The 22,671-nt window shown below is 33.5% G+C and overlaps 1 protein-coding gene across 5 annotated transcripts in view; it reads left to right on the top strand.

Moving 5' to 3' along the window:
* Nucleotides 1–22,671, top strand: part of DOCK7 (dedicator of cytokinesis 7) — a 193,776-nt gene that overhangs the window by 169,410 nt on the left and 1,695 nt on the right. For 2 of the 5 annotated variants that reach the window (XM_057548786.1, XM_057548800.1), the window contains 8 exons: nt 1,318–1,449; nt 2,996–3,010; nt 10,791–10,916; nt 12,482–12,571; nt 12,685–12,921; nt 13,277–13,420; nt 14,622–14,728; nt 21,151–21,318. In XM_057548786.1, the coding sequence (XP_057404769.1) occupies nt 1,318–1,449; nt 2,996–3,010; nt 10,791–10,916; nt 12,482–12,571; nt 12,685–12,921; nt 13,277–13,420; nt 14,622–14,728; nt 21,151–21,318 (1,019 nt within the window). Of the gene's footprint in view, nt 1–1,317; nt 1,450–2,995; nt 3,011–10,781; nt 10,917–11,722; nt 11,781–12,481; nt 12,572–12,684; nt 12,922–13,276; nt 13,421–14,621; nt 14,729–21,150; nt 21,319–22,671 lie in introns of those variants that run through there. The other 3 variants (XM_057548793.1, XM_057548804.1, XR_009008674.1) reach the window with 2 other exon arrangements.

The following is a 22,671-nucleotide window of genomic DNA, read 5'->3' as shown; positions in this document are numbered from 1 at the left end:
TAGCTCCAGGTAAGTTTTAATGTGTTTGCTATTATCATCCTCTCATCATTATTGGCACTTAGAAGCAATTCATTTAATAATGATTCTGAGACTCAAAGAACGTTAGGCGTTGGTCCACTTTAAAATTTCTTGGTTTTGAAGACCTTGATTGTCCCGATTCCTACCCCGGATCTCTGTCCCTTGAGTTTCAATTTAAGTGATCTGAACTAGCAGGGAAAAAAAGTTTTTTGGTATTAATGGAATATTTTAATAAATATACATTCTCTGTGTATATGCGTTTAATTTTAATAATTCACAGCAGTGAATTTAGATTGGGGTACAGTGGCCTATATTACAGAAGCCTATATTTTGCAAGAACATATAATTGTGAATTTCATTCTTTTTCAATTAATCTATTTAATATTAAGTAAAATAATTATTGGGCATTTTAGTTACATAAATATATTTTACTATTACAGCTACATGATTGCTTAAATATACTCCTGAGAACTGACTAGAAAATATGAGAACCATATGTTCTCCTTGGGAAAATAATGTTTGCTGATGTGTAAGGCAGTGGGAACTCAGTGGCTCTTGGAAAATATCTCTCCTTTCCTTCACTACAGCCATCAATCCATTACTAAAGACAAGAGAGTGGGTAGCAGTGTAAACACATTTTGTCCCTTACTCTGATTATAACCAGAGCAACCCTTGGCCACCTACTGACCAACTAGCCCCTACTTGAATAAAATCTGGTAGTTCAGAACCTTCTTATGTTTTGTTAAAAATCAGTGATTTTTCCATAGGAGAGTTTCAATAAGATTTCCTGTGCCAATTTAATATTTTGGAAAAGTTAATAATTTTAGTGTCCTAGGAGGCCACAGGTTATCTGATATTTGCGTATCTGTGACCAATGTAATAATTGGGTTTCTTTTATTCCTCTGCTCAGAATTAGTTTCTGCAAAAGTTTATGTGCATATATGAGGACACACACATATACACATTTATTTTAGTTAAGTAATTACTGGGTAGATAAAAGCAAAATGTCCAATTCAAATTATATAGAAATATAAATATGCATATATTATGTGTGTGTATTTTAAATGCACAGACACAAACACACATGCATACATATCCATTCATCCATCTAGAAGAGATAATATTATATTGTGCAAAATTATTTTATTGGGCCTTAATCAAATTAAAAATTAGTAGTGTTTGTTTTTATGTCCTATTGGAAAACAGTAGTATTGTCTTAGTAGAAATATTGTGAGTTCATAAATTGTAATTCACTTTCTTATTGATGTGAAAGAAAGCAATATCTTATTATTCTTATAGGCTGGCATGTATGAAGCAGTTAACGAGGTTTACAAAGTACTTATTCCTATTCATGAAGCTAATCGGGATGCAAAGAAACTATCCACGATTCATGGTAAACTTCAAGAAGCATTCAGCAAAATTGTTCATCAGGTAATGATTGTACTTTCTAGCTTCAGTATAAACGGAGAAAACTGTCTACAAGCATTATTGTTGCTTTGTACTAATGTCAAACTAGATCTCATGAAATGACCATTTTAATCAGGTTACAAATGAACAGTGTCAAAATGATGGTTCATGGCCGAAAGCAAGACTCATTAACAAAACTGAATTTACCTAAAGTAGATTATGATCATCATAACCTTTCCACATAGCTTCTCTTTTTTTCCTTCACTTTTTTTGAATTATTACTAATTGCTAAATTTTTTTAAATTGTGCGTTATTTTCTGTTTCACAGTGTGGGTTATAGTTATGAATCTGATTTTTAAATTGATTTCTATTCATTTGCTGCCAAAAAAGTTATTATGTTTAACTTTTTATTAAATGATGTGAAAGTTTAATAAACTCCTAATATTTTTAATGATTTCAACTGAACTTTTAACTGTTTTTCCCATATATTTTTATTCAATCATCCTTTGACATATTTCTAATATGAAAATAATGTTTAGTGAAAATAATGAATAAATGGTTGTCATGTTTATTCAGTTATAATAGTATGATTTCAGTACTTGTTTATAGTTCATGGAATCCACATATTATCACTAAAATTAAAATTAAAATAAACTTGGTTTAGAAATGAGGTAGACTACTAGCAGTTGATTTCCCTGAAGCTAAGTCACTGGCTCCATTGAAATACTCTGAAGTATCCTGTTGAGGCTCCTCTTTCTCCACTTTTCTCTTCCCTTCCCTGTGCTACCCGTGGTGTTGTCTGCTACTGCCATCATCAAAGAAGGAAGTGGAGTACTGGTTTTCCACTTTTTCCTTCAGTATTAGTCCTACTTTATTGTCTATCAACTTGACCTCCTTTTTCTTGCCATGGACTAAGCTGTTCTGGATGAACTGATGTAATCTGAAAAATTTTAAGTCTTAAATAGGGCCACTATACTGTTAAGCCAGAATTTTATTATTGTTTACTGAAATGTTGAAGTTGCAAAAGATCATTAGGATTCTTGATCACAACAGTTGGGTCTTTTTATAATCAGTTGTACGTATACTGTTAAGGAAATCTCATCCCAGCTTCCAGAGCTATAAATTGCAAATTACACATCAGGTCTAGAACGTCTAGAGCTAGTAGCTTCTAAGAAACTTTCATCCATTTGTATCAAAGACATTTGAGTGAAATTTCAATGTCTATTCCAATTTACCTGCAGTACTTCAGTGAAGTGCAGCTCACATTAGTTAGTGATCTAATTTAGACACAAATGAAACAAGTAGTTGGCTTTCTTTCCCCCAAATTTGTACTTTTCACTTATTAAAGTTTTAAAAGGTGAAATTTTAGCTTCTAGGTTTTGAACAAGCAATTTATAAAATTATCACAGGTCTTAAGTGAAGGAATATGGTGTTTAAAGTACCCTGGTGTTTTCTATACGAAGAAGAATTTATGGTATACGGTGCCTTACACTACTGAACTTCTTTTGGCTTTTTTTTAAATAGTTTTTTTTTTTTATGACTTGCCCTTTTTTTACTTTTTATTATACAGAGTACTGGCTGGGAGGTAGGTAATGTTTTAGTTAGTTAAAGACACTAATAGATTGATTTGATCAGATTTCTTATGCCAATGCTTTGCCCACATGTGCTAGCTGTGGGCATTCTGTTGCTGTCTGCTGTCAACTGAATTCATTAACCAAAGAAATTTTGTTAAAATACTGTAAGTTATGTTAAGATATTTATTATTAAGAGGTTGTAGGCAGTGCATGGAAATCCATATGTTACACTAATGAGATTCTTTGGTAAATGAGCCACTTTGTCATCACTTAGTTTGTTTTTATCCTTTGAAGCATTTTCTTTCATCAACATTTACACACAAATTTCTTTTTTTAACCATATTGTTTCACCTCATTTTACAGAGGTCGATTTATATGTTATTGCTCAGAGGTGTAAATAAAAAATATTTCATCTGATCTAAGATGCCATCAGTTGTAAGACATCCCATTATTCTCCATGCCTTTAAGAAAGAAAGAAAAAAAAATACCCTGTGTATTAAACTACAACATCCTATCAGTCGAAAGATGAATGCCAACTACAGAGATACTAAAATATGGGCCAGAAATGTGCATCTTAGAATTGATGAAAGAATGTGTTAATTTGATCCTGAGTCACTTCACCTTGAGTACAAGCACTACTGAGGAAAGAAATTCACTTTTGTCATTTGAATTTTGTTGGAGGGAGGGGATAAAGAGATTGAGACAACTGGAAATTTAATTTGACCTCATATTCTGACAATGTTTGATAATTAATGTTCGATGAAGACTATGTGTGCTTCCGTTTATGGAGTTGTTAGGCTCATGAAGTTATATGTAAGTCACATCTTACCTGAAAAGTGCCAGGAAGAATTGATTGCCTTTGTTTTAAATCCTTCTGTAAAGGAAAGAATTCTATAAAATATAAAATTTGACAAAATAATTTATTTTGATGAGGTATAAATAAAACAAGGTATTAATAAACCAGGCTTATTTAAAGCTAAGTGTATTTGTAAAGTTTTCTGCTTTGCCTCTCACTTTGTAGTCAGGTTTATGTTGATTAAACAGCTTAGGCTTTCTCTGTTTGGTTTAGCATTTCAATCCTTGTTTTGAGATCCAGCTAGAAACCTTCAGAATAAATGTTACTATTGCATTCTCTTCCATTTCTGAATTAGTTGCCACCTTTTGTTTTTCTTCAGATGAAGCCAGTACTGTTACATCTATCTTAGTTCTCCAGATTAAATGTGTGTGACCTTATTAATACCTAGTATAGAACCTCTCATTTCTGTGGCTCAATTAAGACTTACATAAAGAGACTTTACATGGTTATCTATGAGTGATAAAGTTCCTTATGGATTTCCTACCATGAAATGGAATTAGGTGAAAAGTAGATAAAAGAAGATACATTGAAACCTCTGAGCAGTTTATTACTAGTCTGCTTGATGCTAAATCGACCCCTGAAAGGTATAATTTTCACTGGTTATGATATTAATATTCTGTCATCATGTTTATTGCATGGTAAAAGTCGCACAGACTTTATTTTCTTGTTTATATTCTTGTCACTACCTTTCACTGGACCTTTAGCTTTGTAGCTTCTAAAATTGTTGCACGTTTGTTTTTTGCTTTTCCCTTGTAAAACTTAAATGGATGCTTGCATTTTAAAAATATGTTTGCTACCATTTGCTGCTTATTTGTTTTGAAATTTCCCTAATTAAAATGCTTCTGTTTTCTCTTCTCTCTTGCCCCTGGTTGCTGACCCTACTCCCTACTTTTACTATTGTCTATTGTGGTAAGTTCCTATCTTGTGAATATTTTTCTTTTTGACTCTGGGAAAACTTCAGTAATTTCATTTTTTCTAAAAGCTATGTTTCCTAGCTAATTTCCTAGTATTCTCGAAGAACTCTCACTGGATTGAGGTCCAATAAGGATAACTGATACACTATAGAAAGGCTCTTTGAATTGATACTCCCTCCCTGACTTAGAGGAACGCTATCTGGGCTTATATATTAGCATTGTATTTCATTTTTTACCGTGCTCCTTGATTTGGTACAAATTATTTGAGTTGGCAAAGCTTTTTAGGGCTGTGTGTGTGGGTTTGTGTGTGTGTGTAAAAGATAACTCTAAAACTTGATATTTAGCAATTTGGTAAAGTATTTACCATCCAAAATAACAAATCATGAACCCTTCTTAAATCATGGTGACTGTTATCTGCTCTGCCAATTCCAGTATCTTAATGACTGTTTAGTATTTACCTTTATTTTCTCTTTTCCCAAGCCCATTTATTTTTCTTAAAATAATAGGAAATAAAGTGTGTTTAATAATTTCTCTCTTATGATGGCATTTTAAAATTATTTTTAGAAAAAAGAGAAATATTGAATTTCTGTATGGAAACTTACAGCCATTTCATATTTTGTGTCTATATATTTTATTTTAAAAGATACATTTATCCATTTATCAAATAGTGAACAATTTGTATTCAGAAGTAGATTAATGCAAGTTTATATTCTTCAGAACAATCATTCCCCAACCATTGATAACATAATACTGTCTCCGTTTTTTTTCCTTAAAAGATTATAACATATTTCACCATCCTAGGGGAAATATCACCACCCTAGTAGGCGTATATTATAGTCTCCAGAAAGGCTTGAGAAGGTGGGCTTAGCTTTTTTAAGCTGAATTCTCTCTACTAAGTCACTAAAGAAAAGTGGGGTACCCTAATTTATGAGATTGAAGCATGCAAAATAACTGTATCATAACTCTTGTTGTATTGGATGGACATGAATATGTCCATATTCATGTCCATCCAATATTTTGGTTTTTATATGCTGAGAAATACTAGCCATAGATCTGGTGCAGTGGCTTCTGTTGAATTTTATAAGCTTTAATCCATGCTAAAGCTGCGTGAGATAAATTAACTCATCCAAGCCAGTAAAAGAGCAGAATGAGAAACAGCAAATTTTAATAGGTGATTGGGGAGTGGGGGGCTGAAAGAAGCGCATGAAAAAAAAGTCCCAAGAGCATAGTCAAAACAAGTACTTTTACAACAAGTAGTTGAGTGGAAAAATGTGACACTCTAAAGAAACTAGACCAGTGTAGGTATAAAACATCCATGAGTGTTTACCTCAGGAAAGGTGAAGCGGTGAAGTTAGATATGAAGAAAGTTAAGGAAATCAGGGAAAGTGAGAAGAACTTCTCTGTGAGGAGGTACTTTCTGGGAGTTGGGGACTCCCTAATAATTGGTATAGACCCATGACTGAGCACCTGGACGGTGCTGTGCCACTGATTAGGTTTGCCTTTTATGTCACTTTCGATGAGAAAAAGATACAGACAGCAAACATTTACTTTGTACATGATACTGGACATGATTTGTTTTTTTCTGGACTGGAACATATAATGGTTAAAATTGAACTTCTGATAAGAAATGCAGTAGGATATATCAGAAGAATATATCTGGTAGGTAAACCACCAACCTAATTTTCATACTGAAGTTTACAGGAAGGAGATGCAAACATGCAGTAACAATTCCTGTAGAGGACAGCGTTGTAATATAGAGGAAGACAAAACATAGGGAGGGAGATACCCAGTAATCCTCAAACAGTTACTCAAGGAAGTTCTCAAAAGTTCTCAAGGAAAGCATCAGAGAAGCGAAAGATGGTTCAGAGATCATACTTACGTTCTAGTGTTTGTATACCAATATATAGAATATGGGGATTAAATAGCTTAATTAAGAGCTTGGACTCAGGTGTCAGATATATTGGGATTTAACTCTCAGCTCTGCCGCTGACTAGCAGTACGACCTTGGGCAAGTTACTTTTCCTCATCTATAAAAAGAGGGTAAAAATAATGGTATCTCGTAGTCGTGATAAGAATTGACATAACTCATGTAAAGTGGATAACCAGTGTCTAGCACATAGTAAGTACTTTAAAAATGTTGGAGATTATTATTTTTATTGTTGTTATTATATCATCGTCATCATTATTATCATTACTGTTACTTGAAATCTTAACACAATTTAGCCGTGAAATCTAAGAGGTGTTATGTTCCCAGGTCGAGATCTGTGATTAAATAAACTGATAAAAGTATATGTTCTTTAAGAGGAATAAATCTAATAGAAGAGAAGGAGATTACCACTGTGTGAAATACTGGTGTGCCTATCTGGCAGTCAGTTAACTTGAAGGAGGTGTTACCAAGTCCAAGCTCGCTCTGCTCGCCACACAACAGGCCAGTAAATCGGGAGACGAGGTGTTGAGGCAAGGAATAGCGACTTTATTTGGAAAGCTGGCAGACGGAGAAGATGGTGGACCTGTGTCCCCAAAAACCATCTTATCAGGGTCTGGATGCCAGTTTCTTTTATAGAACAGAGAGGGAGAGGAGGTTATGAAGTAAAGTGAAAAGGCCATTAATTTTGCAAAATATCTCCTGGCTTGGCCAGCATCAGGGAGGGCATGTGTTAATTTCTACTTTTCTGCAGCTGTTCACAGGTGGGCAGGGTCAGATTGTCTCTCTGTGAGCTGAACAGAGGCACTTTAGTTTAACATTCATGCACAGGGTCAGGGTTCCTTGAGGCAGGCCATTATGTATGATTATAATAACAAAAGCAACAAAAAGCAAAGGTTAAAGTAAAAGATCCATCATGGAGTCAGAAGCATAATGGAGAGCTATGGGTGAAGATGAAAGAAGTTTTAGAAGTGATGTAATTGTGGAAATATACAACTAGTCCAACTGAATGTTTCCTGCTAAATAAAGATAACAAAACTAGAAAAGACTTAAGATAATTTGTCATAAGCAATTTCACCCACTAGAGACATGGATAGATGAGTAGGTGGATTTCCTTGTCTGGGACAGTTTCATCAAATACAAGATGGTGGACCCAGTAAGTAGAACTGCTAAGGAAGAATAAATTGGAGTGTGGGAATGATGTGAAGTTCAGAAAGAATTCATGACATTAAAGGAAGGTAATGCTAGAAAAATATAGGCTAGATTGTAGGAAAGTGTACTTTTTTTTAATTCAAAGGAAAAATGGGTATCATCCTGTGGTCCAAAACTCTGAAGAGGAAATAAGATGAAGTGATGTTTTTCTTGAAGGTACAGCTATATGATTAGTCGTTCATGAACATGATAGAGTCAATGGTTTTACACTAGAGAACTCTTTGTAAGTTGAAAGTAAATTTAATCACTGTTCCCTCCTCCATGCCACTACACACACATTCATTTTCAATTCCAGTAACTCCTCTCTGATCTTATCTCCGCTGATCTTCTCCCTCTTGCACACTCTGCTTCAGCCACTCTGGCCACCTTCCTATTCTTCAAACACATGAGGTAGGCTCCTGTCCTAGGACCTTTGCACTGGCTCTTTCCTCTGCCTGGAATGCACTTCCCCCAGAAGATCCACATGAATAACTCTCACACCTCCTTCACATCTTTGCTCAGATGTCACCTTTTTGTGACACCTGCCCTGACCACTCTGTTTTGTTCACTGATTTATCACCAATGTCTAGAACAGTTTGCTGACACATAGTAGGCGTTCAATAAATATGTGAATGGATGAATGGTTTTCCTCATATACATTCTGTTTAACGACTTTTTATCTTTTTTTCCTTCCCATCCCTCCCTCTATTTCCCACACCCCCCCACCCCACTGCCTCTGGAATGTCCTTTCCTTCCCTCCCACATCCACTTAGCCATTCTTTTAAGTTGTAGAATCCTGCCTGTGTGTCACCTCTTTTGTGGCCTGGCTCCAACAGGATTTATCTTTCCTTTCTCAATACACTTTTTATTATAGCATATAACCCTTTGTATTGTAATTATTTGAATACATTTTTTACCCTCTTGGGGAGCTAAGTCTTATTTATTTTTATTTTCCTATTCCTGAGGATGAACAGTGGCTAACACATTATAAGCACTCAATAATTTTTTTCCTTGAACTGAATGTCAGTATGAGAAAGTAAATAAAAAGAGTTTTAAATGGCTGCTCAGTAACTAGTTCCATTTTAAGCTGCATTAATAAAATTTAAGTCAACATCCAGGGAGGCAGTGAGCCCACTGATCTCTACACTGATCAGATCACATCAGCAATATTGTTTATTTCTGGGATACCACACTTTAAAAGGTGGCATTGAAAAACTAGTAAAATGAGAACAGCATAGTAATTCCTATCATATGAAGATGATTGAGAACTGGAAAGTTTAAGGAAAACAAGTTCTGATAGCAGTCTTCAAATATTTAAAAGATCATAATATTGAAGATTTAGAATAGGGTTTTAAATTGGAACACTCTGAGAGGAATACAGCCAGAATAACAATATTTTAATATTTGTGGTTTTAAAAAATAAATAAATACGTACATTTATGGCATTTTTGGAAAAAAACAATCACAAATTGTTAATTTTCTCAAATGCCTTTTTTATTTTCCAGGTAGTGGGGTCTTCATTTCTTGATTATATCAGAATTTGCTATTATTATATTGTTCCATTGGCTTATTGATGGTTTTAATCAAAATTTTGATTGAATACATTTCAGTCAAATTCATTGAATACATTGAATCTCTAGAGAGATTTCATTTGCTATAGAAATCAGTTAATTTTTATGTCTGTTAAATTTTGAAAAATTTAACAGACTGAAAAAAATTTTTTTTATTAGCAACCTCGTTTCTTTAGCTCAAAGACATTTTTCTTTAAAACTGTATTTCTTCTGGACAAAAATGTGGGGATATTTTTAGTCACTGTATTTTTTTAATTATTATTATAAGGCTGGTAAATTGAGGATTAGAATTTCCCATTTTGCTTTATTATCTGTTTCAATTGTAACTTATTTTACATACCCTTTTGCCTTTGCAGTAAGAAGTCAATATAGGAAAAATAAGTATCAAACTTACTAGGCTTAAAGAGAATTCAGAGATATATAAACACTCGTGTGGCTGTGTATATGGGCGCTACCCCAAAATCCTTCTGAAACATCTTTGTATCTAAATTGTAAGAATTACATAGAAAGCTTCCAAGTATTTTATCTTTATTGAGGGAATTTGTTTTCAAATGTGCTGTGTAAGAGTTGAGGTGACCTTAGTGTACATTGTACTTGGGATGAATGTGTGGTTAATGTATGCAGTGGGTGGTTTGGGAACTTTAGAAAACCAACTCTTCTCAAAATTTTTTTCTTTTTATCTTTCATTTATACATTTTTTTCTTTCAATTCCATTTTTAGTTACTCTTCCACATACCAATATTTTTATCACCAGAGGGATACTAATTGTAAATATTTTGCTTCAGTGCTTCTGGATGGTCTTGACACTTACTGACCGTCTGCTCTGTGCCAGGTGCTATACTTGGCTCCTAACTTTTATGATCTCATTTAATATATGTAAAGGGATAATATAAAGGCTAATGGTAACTAAAAATATTAGTGTTGTTTTTAAATTTAACTTTAGTATGCTCTAATTTCAGGATAATTAAAACAGTTTGTTTTATACCAAGCAACTTTTCTTGCAATAAGGAAAATGAGTTAATTTATCTCAATGGTATGGACATAAAAAACATAGACCTATGTGAGGACATCACTTGGTACAGTCCCTGAAAAACATATGCCATATATGATTCGGTAAAAGCCCTAATTGCACAATGTTATTTGTTAGAAATAATGAAAAAAAGAAAGATTACTTTGCTTGTATTTTCATTTGAGAAATAATAAAATACTGTAGTTTTGAATTAAAACTTTTGCAGTGTTTTGAGAATTTTATACTATAGCAATCTAAACAAAATGTGTAAAACAAAAAGACTTTGTATTAAAGTTTCTTTATTTTCCTACACCTAGGATGGTAAGCGGATGTTTGGCACCTATTTTCGTGTTGGTTTTTATGGAACCAAGTTTGGGGATTTGGATGAACAGGAATTTGTTTACAAGGAGCCTGCAATAACCAAACTTGCTGAGATATCTCACAGATTGGAGGTGAATGCTGTGGTGGTTCACAAAATGTCATCTTTAATTTGTATTTTCTGTGGTGAATAGACTTTCAGATCCAGATCTAATCATTTAATAAGCCAGATCCTGCCAAGTAAACTACTCCTTTAGAGTATAAGGATTTTTGATAGGTACAGTAATAGTCTTTTGAATTTTTCAAATCCTTTATGGCAACAGTAAAATAATATTATTAACTTGATTTTTTTTGAGGGTCTATTTTCACACATATTTTAGAAATCCTATATCTTTCAGAATTACTGTGATTTGTGGAGAAATGTATAGTATTATCCACATTTTGAAAAAGGTATAAGGTATTAATAAGCATGGAACTAGAATTAGAACCCCAAGGTATTTCTGACCCAAGTGCATTATCTTTTTGGCATAACTGATTCCCAGTGAGATAATCTTTAGAACTTAAAAGATTGAAATATTACTTTAAAAACACTGCTTAGAATCCCTTAACCTTTATGCAGCTACTTAATTTTTACAATAAATAATTTTAATGTTTATGAAACTAACCAATCTTTTCTGCTATAGTTATCCTTTCCAACTTTTCTCTCGGTTCTCCAAGTGTGGTCCATGGGCAGAATCTTTATTGACATCACCTGGGAGATTGTTTGAAATGCAGAATCTCAGACCTTACCCCAGACCGTCTGAATCAAAATCTGCATTTTAACAAGATCCCTGGATGATTTGTATAGACATAAGAGTTTGAGAAGTAGTGCTCTAGGCTAGTTTTTATTCTCAGCTGATGTTAATTTCTCAATGTTGTATTCTTATTGATGATTTCACAGGGCTCAACTTCCATAAATTGGTTTAAGCTGGACTTCTTGTTTTTCAAGAGCCTATTAAGTAAGTCTTGGGAAATGTTGAGACAGTATTTCCCAAACTTAGTCATAAAAATTATCTTAGAGGGAGGAGTGGCTGTTCTCCTTTGAGGACTGAGATTTAATTTTTCCTTTTGAATAGCTCCATCCTTTGCCCATGCTGCTACTCAGTGTCATATGGAAAAGTCAGTACATTCTTGACCCAGGGTTACCTTTTCAAAATCTGAACTTTTACAAAACTTCAACAAGTCAATGCTTTTATTTGAAAATTCTCGAACATTACATTAATCATTCAGAAAAATGAATGGTTGCTCATTGACTGCAAGAAATTAGGCTACATCAAACTCAATAAAAGTTAATATCCTATACTTCAAGTATAATGAGTTTCTTTTGTCTCTGCTTTCTATTCCCTTTTTGGTTTTTTTTGAGGACCTCTTGTGGAATCCTGTATTTTCAGTGGTGAAATTTTTTTTTTTTTTTGTATTTTGTGTTATTTAAAATGAGTAAATGGGAATAATATCAAATAAGTATGGACTAAGGCCATGCTAATTTGATAGGCTAAATTTAACTTTGGTGAATGCAAATAATTATTATTTTGTAATTATTGACATGGTTGTACAAGAACTTACTAAATGGCCTGCTTTTGCTCAGGAGTCTCCCTCAGAGACCTCCTCTGTTTTCTACTACTGTTAACTTCATGTGAAAGATTTCTTTTTCTTATTTTAGGGATTTTATGGAGAAAGATTTGGAGAGGATGTGGTTGAAGTAATCAAGGATTCTAATCCTGTAGACAAGTGTAAATTAGATCCTAACAAGGTATGGTTGATTAGACTGTAATGACACATAGGTATATCTTTGAGACTGATTTTTTGGGGGAAAGACTGAATGATGATTTCACAATGAAAATGAAGGACTTTTTCCTTTCCCAGGCATATATTCAGATTACCTACGTGGAGCCATACTTTGACACATATGAGATGAAGGACAGAATCACATATTTTGACAAAAATTATAATCTTCGTCGTTTCATGTACTGTACACCCTTCACTTTAGATGGTCGTGCCCATGGGGAACTTCATGAACAATTCAAACGGAAGACCATTTTGACTACTTCTCATGCCTTTCCTTATATTAAGACAAGGGTCAATGTCACTCACAAAGAGGAGGTAAGTCTCCAAATAGGGAAATAGAATTAGTGGAGCAAATACATTGGAGCCATGTGAAAACAATGTGGATATAGCATTGTGTATCATTCCTCACGTGGTAACATACTAGAACTTTACCCATTTTTAAGTCATTAATTTTCAGCGTCTTTTCTAAGTCCCTAATTCACCCTTAGCTTATGCTTTAAAAGGTTGATTTTTTTTTCCTTTCATTTAGTGATCCAAATTTTGGAATTTTATTATTAGATAATAGTTTACAATTGGTCACCACTTTTTTCTTATTTTAATTGATTGTATGTAAAGCTCACTACATATTTTTCAATCAATACACTGACCTAATAGATGTTATTTGACCCAGATCATCTTAACACCAATTGAAGTTGCTATTGAAGACATGCAGAAAAAAACGCAGGAGTTGGCATTTGCAACACATCAGGATCCAGCAGACCCCAAAATGCTTCAGATGGTACTACAGGGATCTGTAGGCACAACAGTGAATCAGGTTGGAGCATTTGCTAATACTGTGCGATTTAAGTTATAAATGGAATTTTGAATGATTTCATTATTATATTTTACAGAGATCACAAATAAGTGTCAAAGCAAGTGAAAATATGTTAGAAGTAGTTGCAAAAGTTAAACTGAAAAACAAAATTTTTAGTATAATCTCAATTATTGAAAAATTTTCACACCTGACTTCTATACTGCCTGTTTTTCTATCTGTTCTGAAACATTCTATTAAGAAGGGATAGATTTCACCAAAATGGCCTTTCCTTTAAAAGTTTGTACTGAAAGAATGTGATCTAAAAAGAAGGGCTCATTTTCAGAGCTACATGTTACACGCATGTGTGTGTATCTACTCTCTTAGATACTCCCTGATGTTATCTGCTCCAGGTCTCCTTCACAGTGAGCTGAGAATAGTAAATAAGTAATGTGAAATCATTTTGAAAATTTTAATGATGTACGTACACAAGATATTGTTGTTTTGTCATATGCAGATTAGAAGCCATCCCCATTATCTCCTTGTAATGGGTTCATTCAGCTTCTTTTGCTGATGATTAGTGAATAGTCCAAGGTAAGGGAAAATCCAAAAAAGCTTCAAGTAAGATTTCATGTAATATATCTTACCTTTTTTTGGGTTAAAGAAATGAAGCCAAAAAATGCCCTACCAAAACTGAAATAAAGATTTTAAGACCTTTACCGCCTAAAAGTATACGTGATTTGGAGGTTTTACTTCCAAATGACATAACTTACAAAAGATCACCTTTAATTCGTAGTATTAAGAACACATTTGGAATGCTGAGGGAAGCTGTTTTAGTAAAATCAAGTGTCTAATAATCAGTGGACTCACAACTGATTGTCAGTAGCCTGACAACTTTTACATCTAGGATAAATTAAAGAATATAAAAAATATAAGGCAGAATACATTAATGAATACAGGAGTCAGTCCTTTAGCTCCTACTCTTTCTCTTTGAAAAATGAACTGATAAGTTAATTGCTGTGGGCAAGAATATAGCTTTGACATTAGGAAAAACTAAAAATGTATTGTCAGAATCCATCTCTGAAAAGTTTTAATATAGGCATAGACATATATGTATCAAGCTTAAATGCAGCTGGTTCGGTGCTAAGAAAAATGGTTTTGGCAAATTCTATCTCTGTGAATATATAAAAAACAAAAACACACTTTTTGTTTTCTTACTTTACAGGGGCCTTTGGAAGTTGCCCAGGTTTTCCTGTCTGAAATACCCAGTGACCCAAAGCTCTTCAGACATCATAATAAATTGCGACTCTGCTTCAAAGATTTTACTAAAAGGTATTCAAGGTTTCCTACGTAAAGATATTCAAATTGAGACTGTCCAATACACAGTTTGATGTGAGTCTTCAGGGACTATTGAAAAGAGAAACTATAGGAAAATGGTTCACAATGAGAGGTTGTCTGTGTATAACTTACTATTCCTTATGTGTATATATATCCCCGCCCCCCAATACTGTATATAATGCCATGTTTTAAATTTTAAAGATTAGAAAAGCCTAGACTCAGGAAATTTTTTTAACTTGAAACTATTATTAGTTTAACATTTAACTTGTTAACTTGAAAGCCGTTATTTATTGTGAACATTCAATGTGAGAGTTTCTGTTTCCCTTCCCTCAGAAAATATACAAGCAGCAAACTTGGAAGCAAAAAATTTACATTCAGATCTTATCCTTATCATTTTATGTCTCTTTTCCAGGTCACTTAATCATTATGATCCTCAGTTTTCTAATGTATGAAGTAAGGATAATAATATTTACCTCACACAGGGAGGTTGTGCAAATTAGGTGAAATAATACATGGGTGTCAGGGTCCCCAAGAACACCCCCAGTTTTGATGATTTGCTAGGAGGACTCACAGGACTCAGCATATAGTTGTAGACCTGGTTATGATTTGTTACAGTAAAAGAGTGCAAAGTAAAATCAGCAAAGGGAAAAGGCACAGGGGGTGAAGTCTAGAGGAAACCAGGTATAGGCTTCAAAGGGTCCTCTCCCAGTGCAGCCACATAGGGGAGGTGCTAATCGTTTCAACAAGAGTTGTGGCAGCATGTGTGAAATGTTGTTGTTTACCAGGGAAGGTCAGTAGAGACTCAAGTGCCAACCAGGATTTTTATTGGAGGCTGGTCATGTAGGCACCTTTTCCCTGACAGGTACCAAAATTCCAGACTCCCAAAAGGAAAGCAGGTATTTAGCAGAAACTATAGTGTTTGTATAAATAGTTCAGGCACAGTGAGCCACTCTTATCTTCTGGGTATTATAGGAACCCTTCCCAAATCCAAATTCCCAGACAGTAACCAAGGGCCAGCCTTGCAAATAGGACCTAAGGATAGCAGGCTCAGGCCTGCTGTTAACTCTTTTCTTCACAAATAATACTTGGCATGTAATAAATAGGTATTCAGTAAATACTAAATTTTGAAACAGTAGGGGAAAATAGTCATCAACTTGATACTGATTCCTGCTTTACTAACACTATGAGCACAAAAGAGGGAATGATAATTTTATTTGATGATGTCAAGGAAGATTTCACACAGGAATTAACATTATATATGAACCTCGAAGGATGAATATTAGTTTTTCAGGCAGAAAAGAGGGGGAAGGGTATACTAAAAACAAACAAAAAAACCAGCATGAGCAAAGTTCAGAATCTGTTCTGAGAAAAATGAATAGTTTAGTGGAGCTGGAACTGTGCAATCGATGAAAACAAGTAGTCAAACACTGGGAAAGTAGGTTGGAATTAGATTGTACGGGCCTTGTGTACCATTAAGTAAATGACTTGTCACTTAACAAAGCAGCATCAGAACCATAGTCAGAATCCAGTCTTTGACTCCCTATTATGGTTTCTCTTATCAAATTATGAACTATGGTTTCCCTTATCAAATCAGTCATTGAAAGGGTTTATTGGGGTAGACATAATTTTACTTTATATCAGTTTTGTCGTCAGGAAAATATGAGGCATGCTAACTTGTTCAAGTCTCTTGAGACAGTATTTTCCTTATTCTCACTGCAATAGCTGTCATGAATTTCTGTCAGTTTCTCCTGCGTGAACATGGTAAATGTCTTTTAAAAACTTCAGATAGCTTCATTGAAGTCTGGGATTTTATAATCTGATTATTGAGCTAGACAACCTTATAGGTTTGGTTATAGGAAACATAGCTCCTAATGTATGGTATAGATGAGCTGCCGTAGTAAAAGAAAGAAAGCTGCTTTGTACTTGTAGAATTGACTGACTTCTATTGGGAATGACATATACATACTACTGTATATAAAACATAACTAATAAGGACCTACTGTATAGCACAAAGAACTCTACTCAATACTCTGTAGTGGCCTATATGAGAAGAGAATCTAAAATAGAGTCGATATATGTATATGCATAACTGATTCCCTTTGCTGTACACCTGAAACTAACACAACATTGTAAATCAACTATACTCCAATAAAAATTAAAAAAAAATTGACTGATTTCTAGCATTAATTTTATTATTTGGGAGGTTTCAAATAAGAACCAAAATATCCCTGCTGTGCTTGTGAGCCAGATGATCTTGAAACAATACATACTTCTTTAGGTCATAGACATTTAATAATAGATGCTTATTTTCTTGCTATTGTTTTGGAATTTTTACCATGACTACGATACTAAAACAAATGTCCTCCTCTTTGTGTATATTTACTATAGGGTAATGAAGTCCTGTAGTCTGCAGGTCTCCTTAAGGGTTACCACAGAGAAGGTTTTCTCCTTTTAAATTACAAAAAGGCAAAAAACAAAACAAACTACATGACATAAACCTTACAAGTCATAGCCAATACTGCCTTTTTAATTTTTTTGTGTATATACTTTTATGCCAATACGCATATATATTTTACCATAGCTCAGTTATACCTATTATCTTAAATTCTTATTTTTCAATTAAAGTTAAAACTGTTATTCTAATAGTTATATTATCTCATCAAATGTCTGAATTTATGTTGAATTTAAGTGTGGTATAGTTAACAAATGTATCTTTTTTGTTGAATTAAAATATTAAGCATGAGATGAGTGAGCCAAAGTCCATGAACATTTTTATTGGCCCCTAATATGTAGTCTATTCCAAAAAGGTTCTAAATATTAACAGTGCCAAGAATGCTAGTCACAGTACACCTTACTTTAAGTAATGCCATTTAAATAGGGTGTCTCTTGTTAATCAGTTTAAATGGTACTTCAGTTTGCATTCTTTTATTCCTAAAAACAGTAAACACTTTTTCTTGTATTTACTCTTTATATTTTGGGGCTTATCTTTTAAAACTTGTTTTCATTAAATCTTGAGTAGATTCAAAATAGTATTTATAACATTTGCTATTAAAGAATAGGGAGAAAAAAGTCATGTACTTACCACCCAGCTTTTACGAAAAAGAGCATTATCATTGCTTTGAGATCCCTCCTCACATGCCCTTTTCTGATATTATCACCCTCCCTTCCTTCAGAGGTAACCACTACATGAATTTCATAGTTGTCATTTTCCTCATTGTTTTCATAGTTTTATCATAAGTGAATATATATCCCTTAATACACTATTTAATTTTGCATGTTTTTTTAACTTTATATAAATGGAGTGTACATATTCTTCTGTGACTTGCTATTTTTAATGTTTGTGAGATATTGCTATAATAAATTTTGCTTTATTTATTTTATATGTTTCATTGTATGGATGTACCATGATTTATTCATTCTTCTGTTGATGGATATCTTGGCTGTCTCCTGGTTTTTGTTTTTTGTTGTTGTTTTTTAGTTACAAAGAATACTATTCAAATATTTCTTTACCTACCTCTGGATGTACAAGAGATAGTCTAGGGCTTATATACCTAAGAGTAGTGTTGTTGGTTCATAGGTTCTACTTCAACCAGATAATGTCACATCTTTTTCCAAAGTGTGAAGCCGGATTTACATTCTCACCAGTAATGTTTGAGAGAGTTCCTATTGCTATGTAACCTCACCAATATTTGATATTGTCTGACAGTTTCTTACCAGTCTGGTGGGTGTGAAATGATTATGTGATTAGGGATTAAATTTGCATTTCCCTGATTACCAGTGAGGTTGGACATCTTGTCATGTGCAAGATGTAAAGTTATATGTTCAAGGTTTTTTGTTTTTTGTTTATTTTGCCATTTCCTATTGGATTCTTTTCCTTACGGATTTCTAAGAGTATTTACATATTCTTGGATATGTAATGCTTTATCATTTGTAAATATCATAGACACCTTCTCTGAATTTGGGGCTTAGCACCTTTTTTTTAATCAACAGAAGTTGTTAAATTTAATATAGTTAAATGATTCAGTCTTTTCTGTTATGACTATTGCTTCTTGTGTCTTAAGAGATTTTTTACCTGAGGTCAGAGTAACATTTTATGTTGACTTCTAAAAAGTCAATATAATGGTATCTCTAAAATTCAATATAGCCTAAACAAAAGGGCAAGAAGGCAAAAAAGGCCTTTTTACTTTTTAAAAAAATCAGCTTAAATTTGATTTTTGTATATGGTTCAAGGTAGGGATGTTTGATTTTTGTCTATACTGATGACTGAATATGATGTAAGATAGGGGTCAGATTTCTGTTCCCATATGGATGTGCAGTTGACCCAGCACCACTTATTTCAAAGATTAGCCTTTGTCCACTGCTTTGCACTATTACACATCAAGTGCTCATTTTGTGTGCATCTGTTTCTAGGATCTTTGTTTTCTTCCACTGTTTACTTATCTCTCCTTGAACTAATATTATGGTGTTTTAATTACTGCAGCTTTATAATAAACTTTCATATATGATAGAGCAATTCCTCTCATTTTGTTCAAGGACTACTTTTGGCCCTTTTCCTTTTGATATAAATTTCAAATTTTAGAATCAATGTATCTCTCCCTCTACCCCACCCCAAATAATAACCTGAATCTGAATCTATAGATCAATTGGAAGAGAATTGACTCTTCCAATCTATGAATACGGTATACTTCTTCATTTACTTAGACCTTCTGAATGTTTTTTTTTTTTAATTTTTTTGTAGAGGCCTTAACGTATCTTTTGACTTATTTACTCTTTGGTATTTAGTATTTTTATACTTTTGTTAATAGTATCTTTTAAAATCGTATTTTCTGTTTGCTGGCATACAGAAATGCAGTTGAATTTTATATGCTTTACATGAGAATACTGCCAAATTCACTTGTTAATTCTAATAATTTGTCTGTAGAATCTCTTTCTTACAGTAATGTTTAGGACCTCCATTACTGTGTTGAATGGGGATGGTGATAGAGGGCATCATTTTCTTGTTTCTGATCTAAAAGAAATTTTTTCGGCATTGAGTATAATGTTTTCTTCATGTTTTTGTAGATATTTTTAATTAGGTGAAAAAAGTTCCTACCTGTTTGTAGTTATGCTAGAAGTTTATCATGACAAATTTTTAGATTTTATCAAGTGGGTTGTATGTGGGGAGTAGGGATGTAATATGTTGTTAGAACAGTTTCGTAGTATTTTGTTTGGGAGTTTTACAACTGTTTTCATGGGTGAGATTGAATTACAAGTATTTTCTTATAGCCCCCATTAGGTTTTGGTATCCCAACCTTGAAAAATGAGTTTGAAACTCTTCTCAGGAATAGTTCTTTTTTCCCCCTATACCCTGGAATAGTTTTTTATATACTCTGGAATAGTTGTGTTACAAAGGGATTATCTGTCCTTAGAATGTTTAGTAGAATTTGCATGTTTATGTTTTCTTTGTGGGTAGATTTGTGATTTGACTGATTTGATGGTTTTAGGATTATTCATATTTTTGCTTAATAAATTTTATTCATTTTTTTGCTTAATATTTTTGGTAATTGATCTAGAAAAGTAGAATTTCAGATTTATTTGCATTAAATTGTACATAATATCCTCTGTGCCTTTATAAACTTCTGCTGTATTTGACTTTATGTCCCATTTTTTATTTCTAGAAGAGGATACTTGGCCTTTTCTCATTTATTCTTGCCAGAGCTTAGTCTATTTTTTTAGATTTTTCTGACAACCAACTTTTGCATTTTTTAATATAGAGCTATCATACTTTAAAATTTTATTCCCTTCCTTATATTTTGAGTTTATTCTGTTCTTTTTAAGTTGCTTATTAGCGCTTCAGTTTTAGTCTTCTTTCCTTAATATAAGCATTTAAGGCTATATGTTTTCCTCTAAGTATCACTCTAGCTGCATTCTACAAGTATTGATATGTATACTTCTTTTTAAACACGCTTTTTCCATTTATCTATTGGAGTCCAGATATTTTTCTTAAATATCTGAATAAGTTGAATAAAAGATATCAGATCTATTCAGTTGTTAAGGCAAACCACTGTACGAGATGCCATTGTTGCTACATAAATGAGTACGGTTACAACCCTTAAAGAACTTTTAGTCTAGTGGTGATATGTGGGGAAAAAAAGGGTGTCAGATTTAATATTAAAGTATATATAATTTTCAATTGTGAAAACTGGAAGCGGATGTTAGATTTTAAAGAAACTCTGTTGATCATCTGTTCCCTGCTTTAAACCTAATAGCAAGAGAGGATGTTTTACATACAACCGAAAAACTGAATGTCCTCGTCATGGTGAATATATATATATATATATATATATATATATATATATATATATATATATATATATATATGCATGCCCTAAAAGTATGCCAGAAGAACTCTTTTGATAACACACTGTTTTTCCTAGGTGTGAGGATGCCTTAAGAAAAAATAAGAGCTTAATTGGGCCAGATCAAAAGGAGTACCAAAGGGAACTAGAGAGAAACTATCATCGCCTTAAAGAGGCCCTACAGCCTCTGATAAACAGAAAGATCCCTCAGTTATACAAGGCAGTATTACCTGTTACCTGCCACAGGTATGCTTATTTTTTCTATTACTTTGGATATCTTCAGAAAAATGAAATCTGCTTGAACTATTTAAAAGTGAATTTATTTAACTTCTATTAAATGGTTTCAAATATTGTCTTCTGAAACCTAACAAGTTCAACTTATGTAAGCCTTTCATCATCTATACCTGAATCAGCCTACAAGATAAAAGTCAGTTCTTTCTGTAGTGAAAGGAATAATAAAGTTGTTTTAAGAACTCATACTAACCAGGACACCACACATAAGTCTGGCCTCCTAGAACTGTTCCTTTTAATGTCCTGTCACACTTTCTGGTATTCCTATGAGAGAATTTGCTAGAATGTACTTGAAGCCAGGTATTCATTTCCCTTATCCCTGACAGTAAATAGTATATAGTATGTTCTTCTAGATTTGGATTAAAACAGATAACCCCACTGAGTATCAAGACGACTTCACTATTTTTCTTCACTTTCTAATTGTGACAAATAAAATTAGAAGTGGAAGTAACTTGGAATTTTCTACAACTGACCATAATTCTACTTGAGCAGATAATTTAATCTAATTTTAGATTTCTCCTCTGTAAAATAATACCTTGAAGAGGTTGTTGTGGAAATTAAATGGCATGTAAAGTTCCAAGGACAGTGCTTATTAACATTTTTCCTTTTAACCCCTGAATTCCGGACAGGGCATGTTAACTGCTAAAAGTAAACTGCCTTCTTTGCATTTTGAAATCCAAATGTACATACATCTATTGAATTGTTGTGGCACCAATATTTTACCACCCTTTTCTTTGAATTATGGCAGTGAAGCTATTAAATTGTACTTACCTGATCAATTAATATTTGGAAGGTCTTTGAAATTGCTTATATAAATGGAATGTAAATGCAAAGTATAATATACTACAAAAGAAAGTTTAACTATTTGATCAAATGAGAATATTCCCTGTTCTTCAGTGATCTAATATTTGTGTACTTCTAGGCCTCTGAAAATGTATACCAAGTGCCTGCTGTATGTCTTGTCCCCTACAGGGAGCATGTAGACAGACCATCTACAGGAACAGAAGGAGACCAGGAGGCCTGTTCTAGATCCTTTCTCTGGCAGAATATATTATATTTTGCTTCCACCATCCTTACAATGATGCAAGACACCCTGGGTGGTTTCCTCTTGAAATTCTTGATGGGAAGCAACACTAGTTCCCTCCACTTTGGGCTTCCCTTTCAATCTTTTTGGAATTTCTTACTTCTTGCTGCTCTAGCCACCTCCACCAATCTTACAGTCATTGGTCAGAGGTCCTGGGATGGGGTGCTGGGTCCCTGAAGTAGTCAGGAAGTCTCCTAATGGTAGTCTCACTTCCATCAAATCTC

This window comes from Balaenoptera acutorostrata, chromosome 1, assembly GCF_949987535.1.
Source record: "Balaenoptera acutorostrata chromosome 1, mBalAcu1.1, whole genome shotgun sequence".
NCBI lineage: Eukaryota > Metazoa > Chordata > Mammalia > Artiodactyla > Balaenopteridae > Balaenoptera > Balaenoptera acutorostrata.
Note: the sequence above shows the minus strand (reverse complement) of the source record. Positions and strands in the feature narration are given on the sequence as shown.